Source organism: Synchiropus splendidus, chromosome 4, assembly GCF_027744825.2.
Source record: "Synchiropus splendidus isolate RoL2022-P1 chromosome 4, RoL_Sspl_1.0, whole genome shotgun sequence".
In the NCBI taxonomy this organism is placed as follows: domain Eukaryota; kingdom Metazoa; phylum Chordata; class Actinopteri; order Syngnathiformes; family Callionymidae; genus Synchiropus; species Synchiropus splendidus.
This window is the reverse complement of record NC_071337.1, coordinates 10,407,426-10,430,523: the sequence shown is the minus strand read 5'-3', so window position 1 is coordinate 10,430,523 and position 23,098 is coordinate 10,407,426. Positions and strand designations below refer to the sequence as shown.

The following is a 23,098-nucleotide window of genomic DNA, read 5'->3' as shown; positions in this document are numbered from 1 at the left end:
GAGATGAGCCCGATGATGGTGGTGTCATCCGCAAACTTGATCAGCTTCACGCACTCGTTGCTGGAGGTGCAGCAGGTGGTGTAGATTCATCGTAATTGTCAAGAATCCTGATGTGACACAATGGTCCAGCTCTCAAGGACTTTCATGCCAGTGCAAAGTCCAAGCGTGAGTTGCGGCGTTGTTTGCAGTAGAAGAAACACAGTGAAGGAAAACAGCAGCCCAGTTGGACTTAAATGACTAATGTTTATGACACAAATTTAAAAATAACACATACATATTTGTTTTATTTTATCCCAACAATCAAAGATTTTGTTATCTTATTTTTCTGTTTCCATTTTTATATACCGATAAAATGTTTTGTGCAGCTCATACATGACAATAAACTACACATTTAGTTATTGTTGTTTTGAATGAGTTGGTCGTCTTGAAGCACAGTAGCTTATTAGCTTAGCGAAAGCATTTCAAAATGTTTTTCAGGTATGTCAAATAGTTGAGGAGCCTCACTGCAACTTAACGTCTTATCACAGTTTGGCTCGATAAAAAGCTGCTGTGTGGAGGTTTATTTTTGCTGAACCCGATCAAAACATTGGATTAACAGCTGTTTCATCTGTGAGTAGTATTTGTTCTTTAAAGTTGGAACTGGAGAAGTACTAGCGCAGTACACATCACTGTCAGGGTGTATCTAATGTTTTGTGCTGACTCATGAGTCACAGATCACTTTTGAAAGTAACTCCAGAGAGAGAGGTTCCAAAGGTGGTGAAGGATGCGGGACACCATTGAATGAGCCTCAATGTCTCTTCCAAGTATAAACTGGCCACCAGCCACTGGGTCGGGACGGCGACACGGGCCGAGCCAAGTTTCCAAAAAAAAAAGGAAAAACGTAGTGGAAAAAGCCTGGATCATGACAACAGGGTTTGCAACAGCAACAAGAGCTCGAAGCGAAAAAGCAGTTTGACTCTCATTTGAATGTGACTCATTGAAAGGAAAAAAACAACCTCAGTGAACTAAACAACACATTTAATGAAATCCATGCCCTTTAAAAACAATCTTAAATGTATAACTACATTAATGCATACTATTTAAAGCTGCTCAAAATGTACACAGACATACTGTCTATCCGCTTGTGAATAAATGACTAAACATCAGAACATGTGACATGCGAATATCACACTTTTATTTACAAAGAACCTGTAAAAACAATTTCCATTGTGATCAACAGCACAATCATTATGGCAAGACATGATACATACATATTGAAACAGATAATCCCATTCAGTCGTAATTCCGTGACAGTAAATCTGAGTTCATGTTCAACCAACAGGTCAAAGTCTGTGAGTTAGAATGCACGACTGTGTATCAAACGCCAAGTCATATAACAAGGTCAACAAGTTCAGCACTCACGATTGCACAAAAATAATCCTGAAAATCTGTGTATATATCTATAAAAAAGAAATGATCGTTTGCATATCTGGAAATGAAGTACCCACTAAAAACCTAAAAATCCTGAATTCTGTTATTCTTTATATTAAGAACAGTGTTGTGGAATCCAGACAAGGCACTTGGTGAAATGAATATAGAGGAAACACTTCAGCACACAACAGTGATTCATTTTTTAAAAATTATTAAATGATCTCTTGTGTAATAATAATAATAAAAAAAACTCCAACACTTGGGTACAAACATTTTTTTAAGTATCCAAAATATTTTTACTTTATACGTGGATTCTATTAAGAAACGTTTTTCACTGTATTGAAGTATATTTAAACTTGTGTGACTTTTTCACAATGTCATAATGAATAAAAAGTGTGGTATTGAAAGAAAACTTTAGATTAGGGAACATACAATACTATAAATAATCTCCATATAAAGCAGTGAATAGCATCTTGCTAACCCTTTTGGCACCAAGTCGCAAGAATGTGACTCGACATTTTAACACATCCAGTGGCTCACGCTGTTGTAGTTACTATTATACACAAGCAGATGGAGCCTTTCACTTCGATCTGTGATATTTAGAGCACATTTCTGTAGACGTTTGGAGCAAACAAAGATCGAAAACCGGACTGTAGTCGAATATTTCATTGAAATAACTGGCGCTAAAAGGGTTACGCCACACTGTTTTTTTTTATTCTGGAATGGTCACTGACAGTTGCCTGTAAATTGGTAGCTTAATTCCTGTTCATTTACAGTAAATAATGTATTCATGGTTCATATGCGTTTTCCGATCTGAAGTGTCACCAAAAAAAATGTGAAAGCATGAAACAATATTACAGAGTGTTCAACAACAGTTTATATCGCTGTACTTATATATTTTAACTATATCACTAGTGAGTAGAAACGACTAGTGGAGTGTAGTCGTGGACATTAGCTAACGGTAGCAGCAGCCATGTTAAAGGCACTTTCGCGATACTTTACCACAATAAATGAACAATGAACAGTTACGTCGGGAAGTATTTGTGTTGCTAGCTAAATTAGCAACCCTCGCCATTAGCCTTTTTTATTTCACTCATTCCGCCAACATGAATTTCCAGACAGAAATGATGATTTAAATTCACAATTAGCCTAAGAATTATTTTTAATTTGTTTAGTGAAAACAATAATTAAAGCAGGGAAAAACATACGGTTACGTTGGTAGATTAGTTCTTGCTCATATTTTGTTCAACATTTCTCCCTTCATTTGGGAACCACCTTGGCAAAGTAACAACTACATGATGATTTTTTTTTTTTTTTTTTTGGAGGAAAAGTACAAGATGTACAATAATAACGCGGGTCTGTTAGCATATCTTCAGCAGGAGCTGATTTAAAAAAAGGGAAAAATTCACAACACTCTTGTTCGCTTCTTTGAATGACATCACAGGAGTCACCAACAGGGTTTAAACTGGCCCACTGTACGTTACATTCATCTCAACCGTCTCACAATAGTTCAGCTATGAATGTCGCGTAGAGACTTTGCTGCGCTCTTGCCATCACTGAGTCCATTCCTGCTTACCCAGGTTCTTGGGCTCCCTGCTGGGCATGCACCAGTCGTCCGCTTCGGTGGTGGACTGGTAATGCCGAAGGGCCGACTTGTTGAAAACAGGAAGTCTCTCCACGGACTCGGACGACAGCGCCTGTCACACGTCACAGATAGGAATAACAATCGTGAGTTTTTTTTTTTTCTAATAAAATAGTCTCGACGTAAGAAGCCATTCACTGGAATCGGGGTCAAACAGAAAAACACTTCTTGTCGATGCCTGTAGTTCTGAGGGGGGCTTCCACACCAGGGACTCTTGTCTCAAGACCATGTCCACTAGGCTCAAAAGTCCGAGGTGTGAACACAAACAACCCGCGTTTTGGCCACAGATTTGACCAATCACTTTGGTCTCCTTCAGCCCGCCCCTCATATTCACTCCCACCTTGTTGAGATGAAGTCATGTGTGACGCAAAACTCTCACATTCGCCCACAAATATTGCTGTTAAGGCTCACGATTCGGGCGTGAAGGATTCTTAGATGTCAAAATTCCGATGATTTAAATGTGTAATAGACCAAACTCACTCGTGAAGCACGCTGTCATCAAACATGGCTGACATGGCAGTAATAAAACAATGAGCGTACGCTGTCACCACGGCAACTACTCACAGAATATCAAAATGGAAAAGATGTAAATATTTTATTGTCATTTTTAAATTTAGACAGTACATTTATGTATTTATTCATCTATTGTGTGTGTGTTTTGGACTTGAAACACTCATTGCTTTTTGCAAATACAGCATAATTTTGTTAAAATCATTGCAACCAAGTCCTTTTGTTTTGGCGAAAAACTGACACTAGTTTTTTTTTACAAGGTAAAACGCATAAATGGTCATAACTTTCACATAATTAAAAAAAACAAATCTGCCAAAATGGAGAGCAGAATATATATATATATATATATATATATATATATATATATATATATATATATATATATATATATATATATATATATATATATATATATATATATATATATATATATATGTAACTAATAAAGAACAAATAATTCTAATACATGACACCATTATTAATTATTAATTTATTTTTTCACTTTTCAAACCTATTTAGTTTCCTTCATCATGGATGCTTTAGTTATGAAATCACAGTGTATGTGATTTGGTGCTAGCGAAAGAAAGTTTATTGGCAATAAAGTACCAGCCCTCGAAATACTTTGAAACAAAAACATATTTAAAAATATTTTCTTGTATTTACTTTACTAAATGATCTTCTCGAACATTAGTCACTTTCTACTCAGTGCTGACTGAGGCTAATCAAGCAGCGCACGACAACAATGGGATTTGGGATTCAACGGTTTCTGCTGCCTCTAGATGGCAGGAGTTTATAGCCTTTTGTCAATCTCAACATCTGTCACGATTCACTCAAGTGAATGTCACTGAGAGGCTAAAAATAACACCCACGTTGACTTGGCAGTCGCGTGTGCAGTCGACTTTCGGCTCGTGTTGTTCTCACCTTTAGGTATATGACAGCTGATGTGCCGTAACCTTCCATAGAGTACAGCTGTAGGTCTCCCTGGAAATACTTGGCGTAGAGTCGGGAGATGGGAAGGCCGTAGCCGAAACCAGCCTGAGGGATGAGGGCAAAGGTTAAAGGCTACGAATACTGACAAAGTGCATTAGAGCAAACGTTACATTCTTGAGAAGCAAAGCTGAGTTCTGTAACATTTTTTTTTAACTTTTGGAGTCAATTCAAGTTACATCACTAAGCAAATACTTTTATCTTCAGTACATATGGGCACAATGCAGCCTGGGGGCCACATGGGGCCCTTTGCCTGTGCTTACATGGCCCTTATGAGGTAGTAGTACATAGTAGTTTTTCCATTCATTACTATTTGAATTCAAACCAACTGTTTATCCTCTTTTTACACTTTTCCTTTCATAGCCATTGACAGAACACAGCACTCCAAGTAACCTCAATTTTTTAAAGAAGTAATTCAGAAGTTTGAAGATATATTTTATTACCGGCGGAAAAAGGAGTAGTTTTTGGACACCCCGTGTATTGTACTGTATGCTAGTAAATATCAATTACATGTTTCGATGTTGTTCAAGTTTTGGCCATATTCATAATGAAACTGTAAAGAATTTAGTTTTGCTCTTTTTCTTGTAAACAATAGACAGAAAAAATATATACATAATCTGCATACATCTGTGTCTGTGTAGTGCAGCCACACCTTTTAGGATTTTTCATAATAATATTTGAGATTGTGGCAAATTTTAAGTATGTCTGACAACTTTTTTCCCCCATCACTAAATAACGTCACTTAACATATTCAAGTTTCTTTCGGTTCTTCAGGAACCGATTCTTTAAAGATCTTAAATGAAATGTGTTTTAACTTTTTCTTAACTCATATTTTCCACTATAATCTAAAGTTTTTCTTCAGTTCATTCCCACACAGACAAAGGCTGCGATTATTCCATTTTAAATTCAAAATGGAATAATACTTTGTTGAGAAGCGTAGCCACTTTTTATCAAGCGATTGTCTATTTACAGATCCGTGTTATATTTCCATGTGGTCCGGCTACATCGTTCTGAGTCGGCATTTGAAAACATCATCATGTTAAACCTCTGGCTACAGACCAAAATATGTGCTTGCTCAAGTGAGTACAAACTGGAGTGTGCACGTTCTTCCCGACTACAGCCCTTCCCTTGTTGAAGTAAACACTCTTCGGTCGGTTTTTACAGGGAAAGTTCCCTAAATTGATGGGTTTCCATCAGAGAAATGGTGTCTCACTTCTGTGAGAAGGCTTTGCTGGCGGTAATATTGAACCTCAACAGGGTCTTAGAATACCACGTGTGCAGTAGGAGTCGCCATATTGTCAGCCAGACTATCTCATCACGTTCAGTGAATCTCACCAGAGGAGCATTACGGGAGTTGTCAACGTGCACGGGACTGGGAGCAGTGGAGTACATGTAGCTGAACAGATGCTCGATCTTCCTGAGCGGAACGCCTCCTCCTCTGTCAGACATCTAAAAATACAGAAGAATGTCAGACGTGCGTTGAGTCCCGTCGGCAGGCTGGTGTCCAGTGAGCTCATTTGTTCTTAAAGGTTCTGCCATTTGACTGGAATCTGAACAACACTGTCTTCCAGGGTCTGCGGGGTTGAGTATTATTATCCGCTTCCCGGTAAAACATTTCCTCATGAACCCTCCGCTGACACAAGCCTGTCTAGCAACATGTGTCTACCTTGATGGTGAGGTCTTCGTTGCCAAGAGAAACTCTGACTTTGACCGGGGGCAGAGTGGGGCTGGACTCGTGGGTCTCCACTGTGGCACGCATGGCATTCTGATGAGATGGAGAGAAGAGAGTTTGGCTGCTAATGTTTTTAGGAGAACACTTGTCGAGGAGGAACTTTACCTTGAAAAGTTCAAACAGCATATGATAAAGGTGCGACGGGACGTAGACGATGTGAAGAAGCTGGCCGGGACTTTTGGCTGAAACACAACGCAAGATAATAAGTAACTTACAAACTAAACTTCATATAGTCACTGCATCAGCACTTTCCTTAAAAAAAATAGAGTTGGGCAGAGTTCAAATAATCAGATAAAAAAGTTGTATGAATTCATTTCAGCATCAGCACTTTTCTTTTTTAATTTTTTTTGGGCCATTTAGAATTTAACATGTGGTTACGGCATAAGAATGTGACTGTAGCAATAGCATCCACTATTGTATTCATTTGAATTTCCTATTCATCATTTAATCACAAAACATTTTCTTTACATTTTCTTTTATTAATTTATTTTGACATTTCTTGAAGTTTATATATAGTGAAGTTTTCAGGCTGCGATTTTAACTTCATATGTATTACTATTTTTCAAATCATCCAATCCATTATTATTTTAGAACAGTGTTTCTCAATGGGTAGGTGGGGATCCAGAGGTGGGTTGTGAAGCCGCTCTGGGTGGGTCACGTTCCTTTTCTCGGGATAAAAGTAATTTAACTGCAGTAAAGCAAATGTTTAGACCTTTGAACTCATAGCGAGGAGGTCAGAACTGCACCCAAATGTTGTGCCATCTTAACAGTTTGGTTGACGCGTGTGTCATTTTGAATTATTTAAGAAATAAACACACAAAATACATAAATAAAGTGAAATTCTGGTGTGGTGATTAAAGGTTTAAACCAGGGGTCGGGAACCTTCTTGACTGGATGGAATGATGGAAATGGAAAGTGAAGCCCAACAAATGTAGAGTAAAAAAGGACTGAGATTTTAGCTTTTAATGGCTTCTATGGCTAAGTCACCTTCTCCAAGCTCAAGGTTGATCGATTCATTTGATGTCTACTGATACCTACCAGTACAGATTGGTAATAACAAACTCAGTTATGGTGACCTAAACAGTTCCCATGATGCTTTGCAGTCCAGTCAACCACAGTGGTTGACCGCTACAACATGGCTCCGCCTCCACAGCCGCCTGTAATTTTATCAGTCAAATCTGATGAGGCTCAATGTTAGCAGCATGAAGTTTGCTTACCCGCAAAAACTCCACATTGTAGTGACATAGTGGGCTGCAGAGCATCATGGGAGGTCACTGTTGCTGAGCTTGTAGTTGAGGGTGATGGCATCTAACATGCTGCCTCACTTACTCATTATTATAGTGGCTGGAGAGGATGGATAAAGTAGACTGAAGTCAGGGAAACTGTGCTTAGTTGTCAACATATTTTGACCAATGACGTCAGAGAGCCTCTCTTTGTCGAGCTCCAGCAGGAGGTTATGACCCCTGGTTTAAACTGTTGTATTGTGTGCTATTCTAAATAGTTTTTTTCTTAATATACAGTAGATTTAAATGAAACAGTTTTTTGAAATAGATTTGGGTCATGACTAGTCACTGATGGGTGATGGTCCCACAGACAGAACCCCTGTTTTAGAATGAGTCGGAACACGTCAGAAGCTCTTGGAAAGCGATGGCTGTGACAGATAAGAGAAGGGTTATTCTTCACATGATAGTAACCACCCTAAGCTCAAGCTCAGACATGAATCAGAGGACTTCACGTTTGAAGAATTTCAGTCAACGATGAAATGGTTATTGTTAGCTGTTTTTTAGCCACAAGTGACCTACAGAACAGGAAAAACATTCACTTACAGTTGACTTCTATGATTTCCATATCAGGTGATGTCAGGTAGTACTGCTCGCACAGCATTTTTGACGTCTCATACGCATCTGGAAACAACAACACATTCACACCAAGTTCTTTGTAACAAACCTGATGGGTGCGAATGAAAACGCTACCTTTCACGACTTCCACGACGTCACAGCTGGGGTCGATGCTGCCGATGTGTTTGGGGTGCGCCGGGTTGACGCTGCCGTCGAAGATTAAGGCTGAAAAAAATAAATAAAGCATGACTGAGACTCGTCATTCAGACTCCATTACCGTTTGACATTGGCAGTGGTGCCAAAGCCGATGCACAAAAAGTGAAAGCAGCTGATTCATTGTGTTGGTGTTTAACTCCTGCTGACAGTATTCCTGTGCATTAGCAGTGCAGTTGTGAGAGTGAGAGAACTCTGACCCATGAGTGACTCTGTTGCGCCATCATCTTCATGTGCGAGCAGCTGCGATGATTAACTCACTGATAGTCAAGTGCTATACTGACTGTGCTGGTTCATGAGCATTCGTATGGAGATGCGGCTCATGTAGAAGCGGTCCAGAAAGTACTGGACGTTCTGGTTGGTGACCGGGTCCACGCCAAAGGCCTCCTTGTATTCCACCACGCCCTGGGCCATGGTGGGCACCACGTTGTTGTGTCGGTTACGGATGTTGACCAGAGTCTCTGTGAAACTGAGAGCAGAGACATGATGGACGGACGACGGCAGTGGACATCAATCTACATACAAGCTTCGGTTGGAAATCGACATTTTCTTAGATTTTATCAGTGTTACTCATATTGTAATGTTCTGTCAATCAGACAGAAGACAGCAGTAGCATTACGATGCTCTTTTAATACAGAGCAGTGACAGTGCAGGTCAAATAGGGAGCCCAAGTCTCTGCCACTTTCAGTCGGTCCATGGTACCTGAGATCGGTAAAGAAAATGTGTGGAAGTCTATGGCGAGATCAAAGTTATTTTCTGGTCCACTCATGCCCGGGATCACACGTGTGCTGTACCTCAATTTAAATGATAAACAATGATGTGAGTTTTGACTACTTTTGGCGTGTAATTTAAGATTTATTTGCTTGTGAAAATATGCAATTATTTTCATTGCAGATCAAACGTGGCATGTATGATGTCACATCAGAATCCGTCGGCTACGGCACAAAGGCAGATGCTAAACTATCATCACATGTGAGATCTATTGCACATTTCAAGCTAGATCAGAAAATATTGACTCCCGTTCATGTTTTTTCTTAGGGGGTGGAAGTAGATGGGCGGGACTTAGGCTCCCTAAGAGACTCTGTTAAAATTATTTTTTCGTCGTAGTAACACGAAACTTGGTTTATTTCATTGATGCTATAGTACAGATCGGCCCAGGGGCCACATGCGGCCCTTTGCCTGTGTTTTTGTGGCCCTCCTGCGGTCAGACAAAAAAACGATAAGCCATCATTTTGGTACTGGTTCAACAGTAAATACAACATATTCATGACTAAAATTATTTTTCGTATTTAAGTTTATCAATTAGTATTTTCCTAAAATTTGTTGAAAGAAAATTAAAAATATATTTTGAAATAAATACATTTTATACAAATATATATGTAAATATATAACACTTAGATGTTTATCCATAGTTTTATGATGATTTATATTCAGATAAGATGCATGTAAAACATTTTTTTTTATAGGTTTCATGCCATATTTACACTTCTTAATATCCTTGCTTGCACTGAATAACTAATGGCTCACTCCGTCCACGTTACTTAAGCTTTTTCCCGTCACTTTTTAGTGAGCTCTTATCTGACCAACCCTGAGGTTTTCACTGAGATGCAACCATTTTGGAGGCAGTCGGTTCACAAACTGACGACGTCATGCATAACCTCCCTGGCAGAGACAGCTGTATAAATGCTAATGGTTCTACGCTGCCTATGACAGCTGCCGATACCTAAATTTACAGCCTGACTTCATCACCTGGAAATCGTATCGGATTTCTGGATACCATTTGAGTATTCAATTATCTCTCTAGCAGGGAAGAACCTGCGGTTGCTGATCAGACATGGAGCCAAGTGCATCATAGGTCAGCAACATACTCTGTTAGTAGGAGTAGCAGACCTAAAGTGAGGGACTGGACAAACAGGGCCTTTTTCACATCAGTTATTCAACATTACAATGAGCATCACCAGCTGGAGCTCAGGAGAGGGAAGGAACAGAGTTTGTTCGTCATGGATATGAAGTAAGATGTTCAAGGACAATCTTTAGTGAGTAGAAGCGGCAAAATGTTTTTATTACTATATAATAAAACGCTCAAATGCTCAAGAACACACAGACCTGCTAGGTCAGGGGTGGGCAATTACATTTCCTAAGGGCCCAGGTTATGTACTGTGATCGTTGAGAGGTGCTGTCAAACCCAAAGAAAGGAGGGTAAGTGAAAAATGAAAATAAAAAAAAGTGATTAGACTTTAAAAAATGCGCAGAAATGTTGGTTTGTTGTGTTTTATTTAATCTAAACCATATTAAATTTAAAAACTCTCAATGTGTCTCATATATTTCAAAATCTACTTTCAATTCTGATGTATTTTAAGGGACAAGAAATACTCCTAAAATAGTCAACGGAAAAGACAAATAAAAAGTAAATGAATAAAACAGGGAAGTTAGGTTTCAGTTGCATCATAATAAACAATGCAGAAATGTCAGAAACATTCCGACGTGATCAGTTTTATAGTTTTACTCTGACTCCAGGAGGGCCACACAAATACAGTCAAAGGCCGGCACTTTACCCTGGTCTGTGCTAGGTTGACGCTCACAGGTGTAGCGTCGTGTTTTCCCCTCGTCAATATGACGTAAATAAAGTTGATCTGACTAGTCTTCAGAAAAAAAACAAATCCGAGCAGTTCATTCCTGGCCATGACCTTGAAAACGTCTTGAGGCCGAGACTGGTCCCAAGTGCAGCAACACCAGGAATAGTTTCAGGTACCAGATGATAGTGTAAACATGCCATTACAATCATACTCATATCACTGCAGATATTTCTTCCAAGAATACGCAAACCTCCTGGCAGTAAGGCTACGTGGTTCAGAAGTAAGGTCAGGCCAGGTTTTAAAACTAAGGTCTGTCATGCACAGCCAGTGACAGCAAATAAAACACACCTTATTATTATGCGAGTACTTCAACACTTCTAACTTCCCTGAATCAACCAAGAAACGATGCATCAACAAATCCAATATCTTATGAAGATATATGACAATGAATGAGAAAAAAAAGAAATCATTGCACACTCACTTTGTCAGGACACTCTTATCATACGGGTCTTTCTCCAAGAACTCCACAAGCTCCAGTAAACTTTGGGAGTACCTGAGAGACGGAAAACAAAATGCATGATAAAGAAAAATAGATTTGTGTGGTCACATTTGAAGAACATCATAGCCACCATTGTGAAATGAGTTGGTTAAAACGCATTGAACACAAAGCTGAGTCTAGCAGATAAAGAATTAGTGTGCACTCAAGTCACTCTCCCACATGCAGCAGAGAAGTGGGTGAAAGGTGAACCGCATTATTTCATTGTCCACAGCTTGAACTTGAAGATCTAAACACAACCATTCCTTCCTTTTTAATCCAGCAACTTTGACCTTTAACCCATCTATGTTATGCAGAGCTTGCATGTGAGCAGCTGCAGAAGGTTTATAGTCGACTATGGCATACGTGAGGCTGGTGTGACTTGGAGAAGAAAAGCGCTGTAACAGAGAACAGTTGATTTATAGAACAGTTTTCACTTCTTCAACTGTATCTCCAGACAGTTTTCTCGACCCTGGCCGTACATTTGACCTTTCAAGTCGCAGAAAAGGTACGCAATGTTTCACGCTAGTCAACACACATGCAAGCATAAACTGGGCTTTTGTGCTCAGTGTCAACACTAAGGGTGGAGAACAATAGTTGTTGCCTGTTGTATGATCACAGTTCACAGTCATGTCAGGTGAGCTTTAAATTATGGGCTGGAATTTATCTTATCTCATGGAAGCAATGAAGTCATGATTGAGATGCCAACACAGCCCATAACGTGGACATAACAACCGACAGGATCAGACTTTGTGGGGTGGGTAATTTAAATGAATGTATTGGTTGCTTCAGAACATGCGGACAGTGTCACCAGGCGATCCTTTAATAAAAGATGCTGCACTGTTTGAGAGAGAGGGCAGGTCCGTACCAGCTGGTGAGGAGCTTCAGTGAAGGGGTGCCGAGGAGTTTGTCAGGGAGAAAATCGATTTCCTTCATGATGTTGGCCATTCGCACAGGAAGCTCCTGTCGCAGGAACACAAAGGAGGTCTTCTCACAGGCGTTCGCCGAGCCTGAAATCACGAGTGTCAGAGACGAGGGGAAACAACATCGCTGAGCTTGCATGCAACGCTGAGCCTCGTCTTGTTTAGGACGGTGCACACCGTTAAAAGCTGCGTTTTTTAACTCCATATTCATCACTGAAACCATCTTTTTCAACTGCTACGTGTACATCTATTGCATAACTAAGAAAGTAGGATCGGAAACTCACCAAAGTCGATGAACTGCTTCATCGACAGAGGAGACGGCGAGAACTTTGAAAACCTCTCCACTTGTTTGGGGATTCCTGCAGCTTTGCTGTTCTTCAGCAGAAACTGGGCGAACTTCATGTTGGCCTCTCGTCCTCAAAACTTGCTCAGCCGACGGGTCTTCTCCGCAAAACGCCCCAGCGCTTGGTCTTTGGAAGAATCCCGGCGCCACGCATGAACGTTCACCGTTTTGTATGGTGTGTTTATCACGAACAAACCATCGTTTCTAGTTGAGGCGCCTTCACTGTGACTCGCTCTAGTGTGAGGCGGTTTGTTTAGTTGTGTGGCTGCTGGGCGGAACCGCACTGTGATTGACACTGCTACTGGCCAATGAACAGCCTTGTTGTCTTTGCGCCAGTGTTCAGTTTCAATATGCATTTTTAGCAATATATTGAGCGTGTTAAAGAAAAAGAAATACACTCAGAAAGTGCCTTTTATGTGGATGGGTTGTGTTACTGATAGATCACGATACATTCTGGAAAAATATTCGGAGCATATTCTCCCAATTCATAACGTTGAGAAATGTTGTAGCGCCCCTCCTCGATCAGCTGTTGAACTACACATTTGACAGCTAAACGTACACACGATTACACGACATCAAATCACCCGCGTATGTGGCCGATAAACACGGCGTCTGTGACGGGACAATTAACTTTAATAATTTCTGTTACATTTTCACCAATGATGGAGATACCATGGGTGTCTCATATCTGGCATCAAATGATGTATTTCACAGTAAAGCTCGATGACTATGACTTCAAATGACTGGAATTTATATATTAAAATGGGATTCGTCTTCCTCTTATTGTAGTGCCCAAGAGTAGAACTATAGAAAGGTGAGGATTTTTTAAATCAACCGTTTAGAGGAAACTCTAGCGTGCATATTTATTTATTTATTTATTACTATTTTGTTTAAATTCCAGAATATATTTTCAATCAACAACCAACTTAGATTTGACTTCAGGACAAATACAATGGACCTGAGAACAACGTGCTTTAGTACCTGTATTATATGAAGCATAATTCCCAGGACATGCATATTCCTCTTTAAAGGTTTGTCTATATTCATTCATTTCAATAAGCATATTTTAGTTCATAATAATTACAGAACCAACATCAACAAACCTACGTCAGCATGGCATGATGGTAACTAACTACTAAGGACTGCAACTACTACTGCCACATCTAATAATATTATATTATATTATAGTTGTAATAATAACAATAGTGATCACAATAACTACAATGATGATGATGACCTAGTGAAGACCTAGTTCTCACTAGCTGGGGTGATAATAAAGCCATGAATGAAGACAGTATGTTTTCTAGGTTTTGTCTTGATTTCGTGCGCAACATGAGCGTGATATATAACCAAACATTTTACTTCATGCCTGTAAACCATGCACATGGCTGTACCATGATTGTCCAGCGGATGGCAGTGTTGACCAACCGATGAAGCGGAAGGCGGGACTTCCTTTCCCTCCTCAGCAGCATCTCTCCTCCAGACAGGGATGTGTCGGCGTGTGGTGCACCTCATTTGCATTTGGGTCATCATTCCCTAAAATGCCTTCTGATACCGACCTCCACCAGTAACGCTCAAGAGACGTTGAGATTCATTGAAAATGGTGGCTGTCATGTAGCCTGCAGGATGGTGCGTTTGTGGTCGGGCGTGTAGCCGTGAGACAGCATCTTCGCCCGGTGACACATCATCCTCAACACTTCCTCAAGGTAACGTCCCAATAAAACGGTCATTTCTGACGTTGAAAGCACGATGTTGCTAGTTCGCCTCCCTAATTTAATTTTGGAGCTCCGACTTTGGCCTCAGACGCGTTTTAATGGAGCAATAAGGCAGTAAAGTGTTAAGCTAGCAGCTAATAATCTTAACAGGCGACATTACAAGAGGCCCAAAGTTGCACAGATGTTTTCATGACCTACATGAAACGACTGCAGACCAAGTGTGTTGGCTGTATTTATATATGCGAGAAGTGATAAGACGAAGTCATCGCATTATCATTCAGTCTAACAACTCTCTGTGTATAGAATGGCTCATTGATCCAGGTACTGCTTTGTGACTCAGATCTGGTCAACAACATTTCACTTTGTGGTTTCCAAACATCTGCATCTACTCAAGCTTAGTCTGACCAACGGCCACCCAAAGAAGCGTGGATGTCTAATGTCTTCACTTTTTCCTGGGTCTGCCCTTTAGTTTTGTCCCACTAACCTCCAATAGAAGGTAAAAACAGCATAGTAAAGATTTCCAACCCCATTTCCTGGCCATTCTCAATGCTGAGAAGCAGCAGCTGCACACTACCTGCCTGATGTTTGACACACTTCCTCACTCTCTCCATGGGACCTGTGATCTTATCCTGCTGGTCATGAAGCATAGATCATATGTAGGTTTGTATTGTTTCATGGCTTCCAGTCTGCTTCTAATTATGAAAGATGTGAAATATGACCAAAATAACATCACAGGGAGTGAGGCAGAAAAATAGATATCAAAAGAACTGAATACAAAGGCACATTACACTCAGACAGATAAAATCTTTACTAAAACACTTAACAAGAAAGAATGAATATCATTTAAGGGGGATATTAAGTAGGTAAACACATTATTATTGGAGTATATTCATGTCCAGGAATAGGCCTTTGAAAGTCAACAATAGCTCGACTGTCATGGATATGAGTAAATCACAGTTACATTACAAAAATAACACATCATTTACAACTTTGTATTGAAAAAAATCAGATCATGCTTGTCTGAGTTTGTCATTCTTTTTGTTTCAATAACACGTTTTCTCACTGTTCTCACTGAAACTATTCTATTGTTGTTCACTACTACTGTGTCCGCGGTGTTAACTGTTGGAGCTGATCGGATTCATCGTGTTTGTGATTTGCTGTCTGATCTATCAATCCCCACACAGTTTACCTGTCAGCAACATATCAAATAGCCCTCTAAGCGACCATGTCGGACAAAAGTGACCTAAAAGCAGAGCTGGAGCGCAAGAAGCAGCGCTTGGCTCAGATCAGAGAGGAGAAAAAGAGGAAAGAGGAGGAGAGGAAGAAGAAAGAGGTAAGAAAGAAAGTGAGTAAAGTCATCCACCTGCCACTCATATCGCTCATCCCACGCTGCAAGAGTTTGGGTTGTCTTGTCAATGTGACACCATGCATGCAAACAGACATCCGTAACTTTTAAATGTAATTCATTATTGATGTATTTCGAGTGTTTTTCCACAAATGAACTTTGAAATTCTGGTGTGCAGATAGAGAGCCAAAAAGCAGAGGTGATTCCAGAGGATTCAGACTTGGACCGGAAACGCAGAGAGACTGAAGCTCTGCTGCAGAGTATTGGCATTTCACCTGAACCATCATTAGGTAAATACAAACTTTGGGTTATCTCTGTAGCTGGCAGGTCTGACTGGATTTATCATTTGATCACAACATAAACGTCAACAGTGTTCGACTACTATCTGCTGTTGGATAAACATAAAAAAAACAAGTTTTGTGGAAATTGATTTCAGTTATTATTAACATTTAGACCATTATTATCTCAAAAACACAGATGTATCTTATTGAAATAATGCATTTTTTACACTTATGATGATTATCTTTGACTTAAAATATGAAATAATTATATGCTTACTATCAGAGTAGTGTTTTACACCAAGTATGCCTCCTATCCAAAACTAGTAATCCTTGCAAGAAAAAACATTTGTACCTAGCTCTCTACCAGTCCTCCAGTTTTGTTAAACATTGGACAGCTATACCCAATAGTATACCCAACCGATCACTGATTTATGTTTATAATATGATCTCCAAAAGTAGCAAAACGCTCTGTTTTCAAAACGTTTTTTGTTTTATTTTTTATTATTTAGTTCCGACTCCAATGTCACCATCCAAATCTGTGAGCACCCCCAGCGAGACAGGAAGTCAGGATTCGGTGGATGGAGGAGCTGCAGGAAGGTAGGGCCGGCATTAGTAATGTCAAAAGTGACATTTCATGCACATTTGTGATTCAGTGATGCTACTCCATTCTCTCTTGATTTCAATATTTCATAAAAACCTGAATCACATTCTTTAAAAAACATTTTGTTGGAAGCTAAAATAACTTTCACTGGCTCTTTACTTGATTCTCATTTGCTTCATTTGTCTCTTTTCTTGACATTGGTGTGGCAGGCTTAGGTAAGAACCTGTGTCAGTGGTCTGAGTTTTTTATGCCTTGTTGGCTTTTAATGTGGTTTTTGTCAATTTCCATCACACCCAGTGTTTTGATGACCACATGAGTGACTTTTTCAATATATATCGCGAATATATAATATGCACCGAAGTCATGCAAATAACATGAAGAGGTGGTAATGAAAGTGTGAGAGAGGAAGAAAAGAAACACAAAATAGCAGGTATATTTTGTTTAAAAATAAACAAACGAAAACTGAATCTTTTGAGTTGATAACAAAGTTGACCCCAAAGACACCAACTTGACTTTTATAACTTTCATTTAGTGTCCCCCTCAGAAAGTGTAGATAGATGCTTTTTTAAAATTAATTTTAAAGTAAAAAAGAATAAAATATATATATAAATATATGCATATTTAATTTAGATTTTACATGTTAAATTAAAGCATGTCTCTCCTCTATATTTAACTGTACACCACTTTGTTACTGATTTAATAGTTCAATGAACTAATATTGTGATTGTAACAAAACATAAAGTCAGCTAGTTTAACACCTTTTAAACATCATTTAACTGGAAGGTCAATGGTCATCAAGCACTTTGCTTCACTCGCTATCCATCAGCAGTGTGTGGTGAAAGAATGAATGTGGACAATGTTCAATTCGTGTTGTTGGGCTCAAGTTGTTGCTTCGCTACATTACAAGGTGGCATTTGGGCTAACATACTTTCATTTTTTCTCATGAGTTGAATGTGTTGCCCCTTCCAAATCCATCTTGAGTGCAGTCCATGTTCAGCTCCTCCATCCGTGCATGTACATGTGTTTCTTCATAGGTCAGGTTTCTCTAAAAACAAGTCACAGCCTCACACCGTAAGGTAAGTATTTTCAAGACAACCCTAGAGACCTTTGCACCCTTTGAAGTCCAGACTTTCCCACTTGTAAACAAGTAGAATTGCCTCTTATGATGCCATGGTCCAGCTGATATGCTCAGTGCAGCTCTTCCTTCACCCATTCATTCCCTATTGGACCGATTTCCACGGCAAGGCCTTGCTGTCTTCCTTAATACCAGCTCCCCAGATTTCCACTCACATTTTGGGTTGTCAGACACTTGACAGGTTAATGTTTCAGGTGTCATTTTGATTACAGTAAAACAGCCAGCGTGTCAGGTTAAAGAAATGGTGTGCTTCTCTTACCTGGTGCACTGCTGCTTGAGAATTTGTGGTAAACGGTGCATTCAGAGGCACTAAAAGGTATCATCAAAAAATAAAAGTGTGTTCGGAAAAGTGTGTCTTTTTCCCCCCTGAGATGGTAGATATCAACAACATCATTCTCTGCATGGCGCTAAACTTTAGGCTGCTTTATGTTGCATTAACCCTGCCATCTTAAGTCTTTGCACATCTTTTCATGCAAAATTATGTGTTTAAATTGAAGGGTTTTTCTTTTTGCCTTTTGAGTTAATTTACTGTTGTTTTTAAGTTGGACAAACAGTAATAGAGGACATCTCATTTGAAAACATTTGAGGAAATTGAGTCATGATGGATCCAGGAAGGATCGGAAATTTTGATGCAGGGATGAACGTGTTGTCAACGGCATGAACATTATTTAGATAAGTCAACCTCATTATGGTAAGGTTGATGAGTTTGTAGACAATAAAAAAAACTCAAAACATTTATGCGGCCCTCATGAGGTCAAAGCGAAAACAGGGCAAAATATATCGGACTTTTTTGCACTTAATGTTTAGGTCATTGGAAATAAAGACCTAAAATAACTCATATTTTTATGTTGTTCTTCGAGTTATATTAACATTTCAAACTAATTAGATTATTTTAATGAACAATACTCATTAACAGTATTTCTTGTCTCTAATAATTTGGATAATAATATGAAATACCTCGTAATAAGGTTCCTATGTGTCTTTATTTTTGTTTTACCCCAAAGTTTGGCTACAAAGATACTTCAAAGTATCCTCAAGTTTTTAGGATCTTTGTTGGGAATACAATGAATATAAACTGAAAGAAAATGTCTAATCAAATAAATTCTTTTATATCATTTTTTCCCCTATTTGCACCTAACAAAATTTAAAGAATCTTTTTCTTCTGTCCTTCAGTCTTTGGCCCCTCACAGTATAAAATTTGACCCCTGGGAATTTTTTTCCCCCAGCAGTGTCTTACAGTATAGAGAAGTGGATCAAGTGTGTTTGGGTTTATATGAAATTGTTAAGGCATTGTGACAGAGCTGCCTTATAGCCAATCAAAGTGCAGGTGGACAATGGAAACTAGAGAAACTAAACGCATCCCGAGCACAGGAGAGTGCAGTTCATGGGGTAAATACTTGGGTCTGTTCTATGTGTCCTTCATGTCAACTCACTTAAGTTAATTTACTTAACATACTCAGCAGTTAGAGCAGCACGCTGAGTAATGCAGTTAAGTTCTGGAGTTTCTTTGTGAAGCTTGTTTTATTTGAATTAAACACTTCAAAGTTACTCTTACAAATTAATAATGAACGCTTTACCTGCATGGCTTTTAGTTTGATATTTCAGTGTTTTTCCGTGATGCATGTTTGTTTCTCAGTTTATAAACACGCATGTCCTCTTTACCTCTGTTGGTGATGTCAGGACCCTGCAGTGGGACACAGACCCGTCAGTCCTGCAGCTGCACGCTGATTCTGAACTGGGGTACGTCTTCCTCTTTTCCATTGATCTGTAATGTCTCTGTTATAAGATGAAATATAACGAGAGTTCTTGCATTCTTGAAGAAATGAATGAATGCCAAACAATGAACTCAATATTCCGATGAATATTTGTCCAACATAGACGGAAGATGCAGAAGCTGGGGGCCTCCAAAATCACACAAGTGGACTTCCTCCCCAAAGAGGTGGTCTCATACAGCAAGGAGACACAAACGCCACTCACTGCCCACTTATCTGAAGGTAAGTGTGTGTGTGTGTCTTTATGTATGAGCAACTTTAGAACCATTCGACTGACATACCAAACAATTACGGCCGTCCAGTCAAACAATCTCCCCACAATTTGGATATTTTGAAGCATCGAAGTTCACACAGAGCAACCGAAGGTTTCACATTGCAGTAAATGTAGTCTTTGGGTGGCTGAATTTGATACTGCTTTGGTTAGTCAATTCACAGACTGTAAACCTGGAGCGATTTATGGAGCGAATGAAGAATGAGAGAGGGGAGAGTGCAGGGCAGGAGGACGGTGTCAGCCTGTCAATTGTTTTGTCTTCAATTGTAATAGCTAATGTTTTTGACTCCTGGGCATAAGTGGAACCAGGTTGACTGATGAAAGTCAGCCAAGAGGTTCTGTCATATCTGAGAAATGATTCTTCACATGGATATGTCATGGACGCCATGTGTGAGTTACGAGTTTGTGAGTTATCTATCTATCTATCTATCTATCTATCTATCTATCTATCTATCTATCTATCTATCTATCTATCTATCTATCTATCTATCTATCTATCATCTGTCTATCTATCTATCTATCTATCTATCTATCTATCTATCTATCTATCTATCTATCTATCTATCTGTCTGTCTGTCTGTCTGTCTGTCTGTCTGTATCTATCTATCTATCTGTCTGTATCTATCTATCTATCTGTCTATCTATCTATCTATCTATCTATCTATCTATCTATCTATCTATCTATCTATCTGTCTGTCTGTCTATCTATCTATCTGTCTGTCTGTCTGTCTGTCTGTATCTATCTATCTATCTGTCTGTCTATCTGTCTATCTATCTATCTATCTATCTATCTATCTATCTATCTATCTGTCTGTCTGTCTGTCTGTCTGTCTGTCTGTCTGTATCTATCTATCTATCTGTCTGTCTATCTATCTGTCTATCTATCTATCTATCTATCTATCTATCTATCTGTCTGTCTGTCTGTCTGTCTGTCTGTCTGTCTGTATCTATCTATCTATCTATCTATCTATCTATCCGTCCGTAAACTTTAGGAGGCATAATAGTTTAGAATTCTTGTGTGCAAACACAGGCAGCATTTTTCAGTTTTCCATGCTTGTCTTAATAAGTTGTGTGTTGTGTTTCAATGTAAAGAACACTGTAGTCGTCTTAAAATGTAGCACAGTTTGATGAAACTACACTGTAGTTTTATATGCGTCTTCATGTCACCCCTCATGATGGACATGCATGTCGAGTCCAACTACCTTCAAATGTTAACATGTTCTAAATGATGAAATATCTGTGATTGCATCATATAACATGCGTTTTGCAATTTGTAAATGTGATTAGCACTTTAGAACTTAGAGGTAACACGAGCGTACGTGTGAATATGCATGACAATGTGCACCTTTGCTTCTTGGGTGTGTGCTGAGCCTCAGTAGATAAACACAACCATATGTTTAAAGACCAGATTTTACTTTAGATGAAGTCCATGTCAGCTGAAAAATATTGATTTTGGTACGTATATGGATAAATGTCATGCACGTACGTACACCCACACACATATGCACGCAAACTCCATGTTATCTTCTCTATTTCTCCCGCTTGTTGCCAAGACAGCTGGCAGCCATGTGACTAAAAGGGCTGCACTTCCTGCTTCCTGTCATTATAATAGATGGTCTGGTGCAGATTCCAGCTCCCCCCACCACTAGCAACCGTCACGTACGTACACACACATCTGCCCCGATCAGCATCCAAGATACCCGCCTTGGCCCCTCCTATTTCCTTGAAAGATCTCAGAATAGATTGTTTATTCAACAAGTGCACCAGCACTGACTGAACAAACCGCCACAAAGCCGAGAGAATTCTACATTTTTGCACAATAGGCAGATGTTTTGTTAGTTCTACCTTATTTACTCTGACAATAAAAAAAAATGGGCCCATCAGTTGGTGACTATGGTCTAAAAGCTCCATGAGAAAATGTTTAGCTTAGGGGTGTCTTAAATGATAAAGGTATAAGGTACCATTTCATTTAGAAATTAGAACATAGTTTGAAAAGTAAATTATTGATTCTTTAACTAATAGAGCACTGACTATAAATATTTTGCTATGTTGTAGAATTACTCATCAATCATACATGTTTATGGCCAATATTTGTCTAAAAAGGGTGCATGATAGTAATGGAACCAAAGGTGGTGGGTAGTGTAAATGAAGATGGTAGAAATTCAAAATTATGATTTATTATTTACACATAACTTGAAATATTGATGCATTCAGTGTTTCAGTTTGGTTCACGTCTGGACTTGACAGCTAAGGTTTGCTGTCAAGTTAGAGAAATGATTATTTTTCTGGAGCAGATTTGTTAATCTAATTTGTAATCATTGATATTGTTGTGTGACAATCTAAGGCGGCTGTACGGTGTCAGTCATTGGTTGTCTCCTCACGCAGGGACTAATGAAAAGTGGTCTGTTGTGTTTCGAAGGCTGGTATAAAATGTAACTGGTAGTAGATTCCGTAGCAAAATGTCAGATTTTATTTTATTGAACAAACATTTACTGTTGTTTCTGAGGTTCCAACAGTGTATTTTTGTCTATAATCTATATTTAATCAAAGTTGAATTGGTTTGGGTCAGTTTGTTGGTGGGACCCAAACATAGACCACTACTGCTTTCACTACTTAACGTTAAATCTCAGTGTTGCCGAACAAGCAACTTTTTTGTGTGCAGTATCAGCGAAACCATCGATGTAAGTTATAGCTTGATTTGGTGAGCGAGATCAGTGGGAGGTGAAGTGCTTTGAAGAGCGAAGGAAGCGCCGTACAGTGGAAGCTTCGTTGCCTGCAGACATACTGAACGTTGATTGTCAATTTTGGTTTGTTTGTTTAAAGCTTTCAAGAGTCACTTCTGGAGCTCTCTTTGTGCCTATGTGGTTGTGAGAACATCTGGGAGCCAGAGCTGTGCGGCTGTGGTCTAGAGGGAGGTGACCCTGGCCTCACGAGACCCTGCCTTTGCAGACAACTACAAAGTGTCTGTGTAGAGACACAAGCAGGGGTTGATGGTAGCACCTGCCTGAGAGTCTGGCGACATGTTTTTTCAGGCCACAATCTTTTTGCATTTGTTTTCATTTTTTACACCTATGAAACTGAAGTGAAGCACATTAAAACAAGTATGATACTGCATTCAGAAACAAATAGTTTTACGTATTTTGCTATACAGTGTCCCCTGACCCACAAGCATGTTGACATTTTTGTAAATGTAAATGTGTTTAGTAGAGTTTCGTCCCTAATTGATACTGTCTCCACGGAATATTACTGCATAAATGCTGAGGTATATG

The 23,098-nt window shown here is 39.2% G+C and overlaps 2 protein-coding genes across 7 annotated transcripts in view; one reads left to right on the top strand and one right to left on the bottom strand.

Moving 5' to 3' along the window:
• Positions 1–809: 809 nt before the first annotated feature.
• pdk4 (pyruvate dehydrogenase kinase, isozyme 4) lies at positions 810–12,962 on the bottom strand. The gene is made up of 11 exons (XM_053863687.1): positions 12,651–12,962; positions 12,312–12,453; positions 11,390–11,461; positions 8,617–8,801; positions 8,255–8,344; positions 8,108–8,185; positions 6,387–6,463; positions 6,216–6,314; positions 5,885–5,998; positions 4,484–4,597; positions 810–3,107 (listed from the first exon to the last, which is right to left on the bottom strand). Exons 1-11 carry the CDS (start codon positions 12,766–12,768, stop codon positions 2,964–2,966), a joined length of 1,233 nt encoding a protein of 410 aa, XP_053719662.1. The 5' UTR covers positions 12,769–12,962; the 3' UTR covers positions 810–2,963.
• A 1,211-nt stretch (positions 12,963–14,173) lies between these two features.
• LOC128757245 (cytoplasmic dynein 1 intermediate chain 1) overlaps positions 14,174–23,098 on the top strand; it is a 47,633-nt gene continuing 38,708 nt past the window's right edge. For 2 of the 6 annotated variants that reach the window (XM_053862378.1, XM_053862373.1), the window contains exons 1-7: positions 14,174–14,415; positions 15,609–15,769; positions 15,948–16,059; positions 16,560–16,647; positions 17,686–17,727; positions 19,467–19,526; positions 19,665–19,780. In XM_053862378.1, coding sequence (XP_053718353.1) covers positions 15,650–15,769; positions 15,948–16,059; positions 16,560–16,647; positions 17,686–17,727; positions 19,467–19,526; positions 19,665–19,780 — 538 coding nt within the window. In that variant the 5' untranslated portion in view covers positions 14,174–14,415; positions 15,609–15,649. Of the gene's footprint in view, positions 14,416–15,608; positions 15,770–15,947; positions 16,060–16,559; positions 16,648–16,860; positions 17,728–19,466; positions 19,527–19,664; positions 19,781–23,098 lie in introns of those variants that run through there. The other 4 variants (XM_053862374.1, XM_053862376.1, XM_053862375.1 and 1 more) reach the window with 4 other exon arrangements.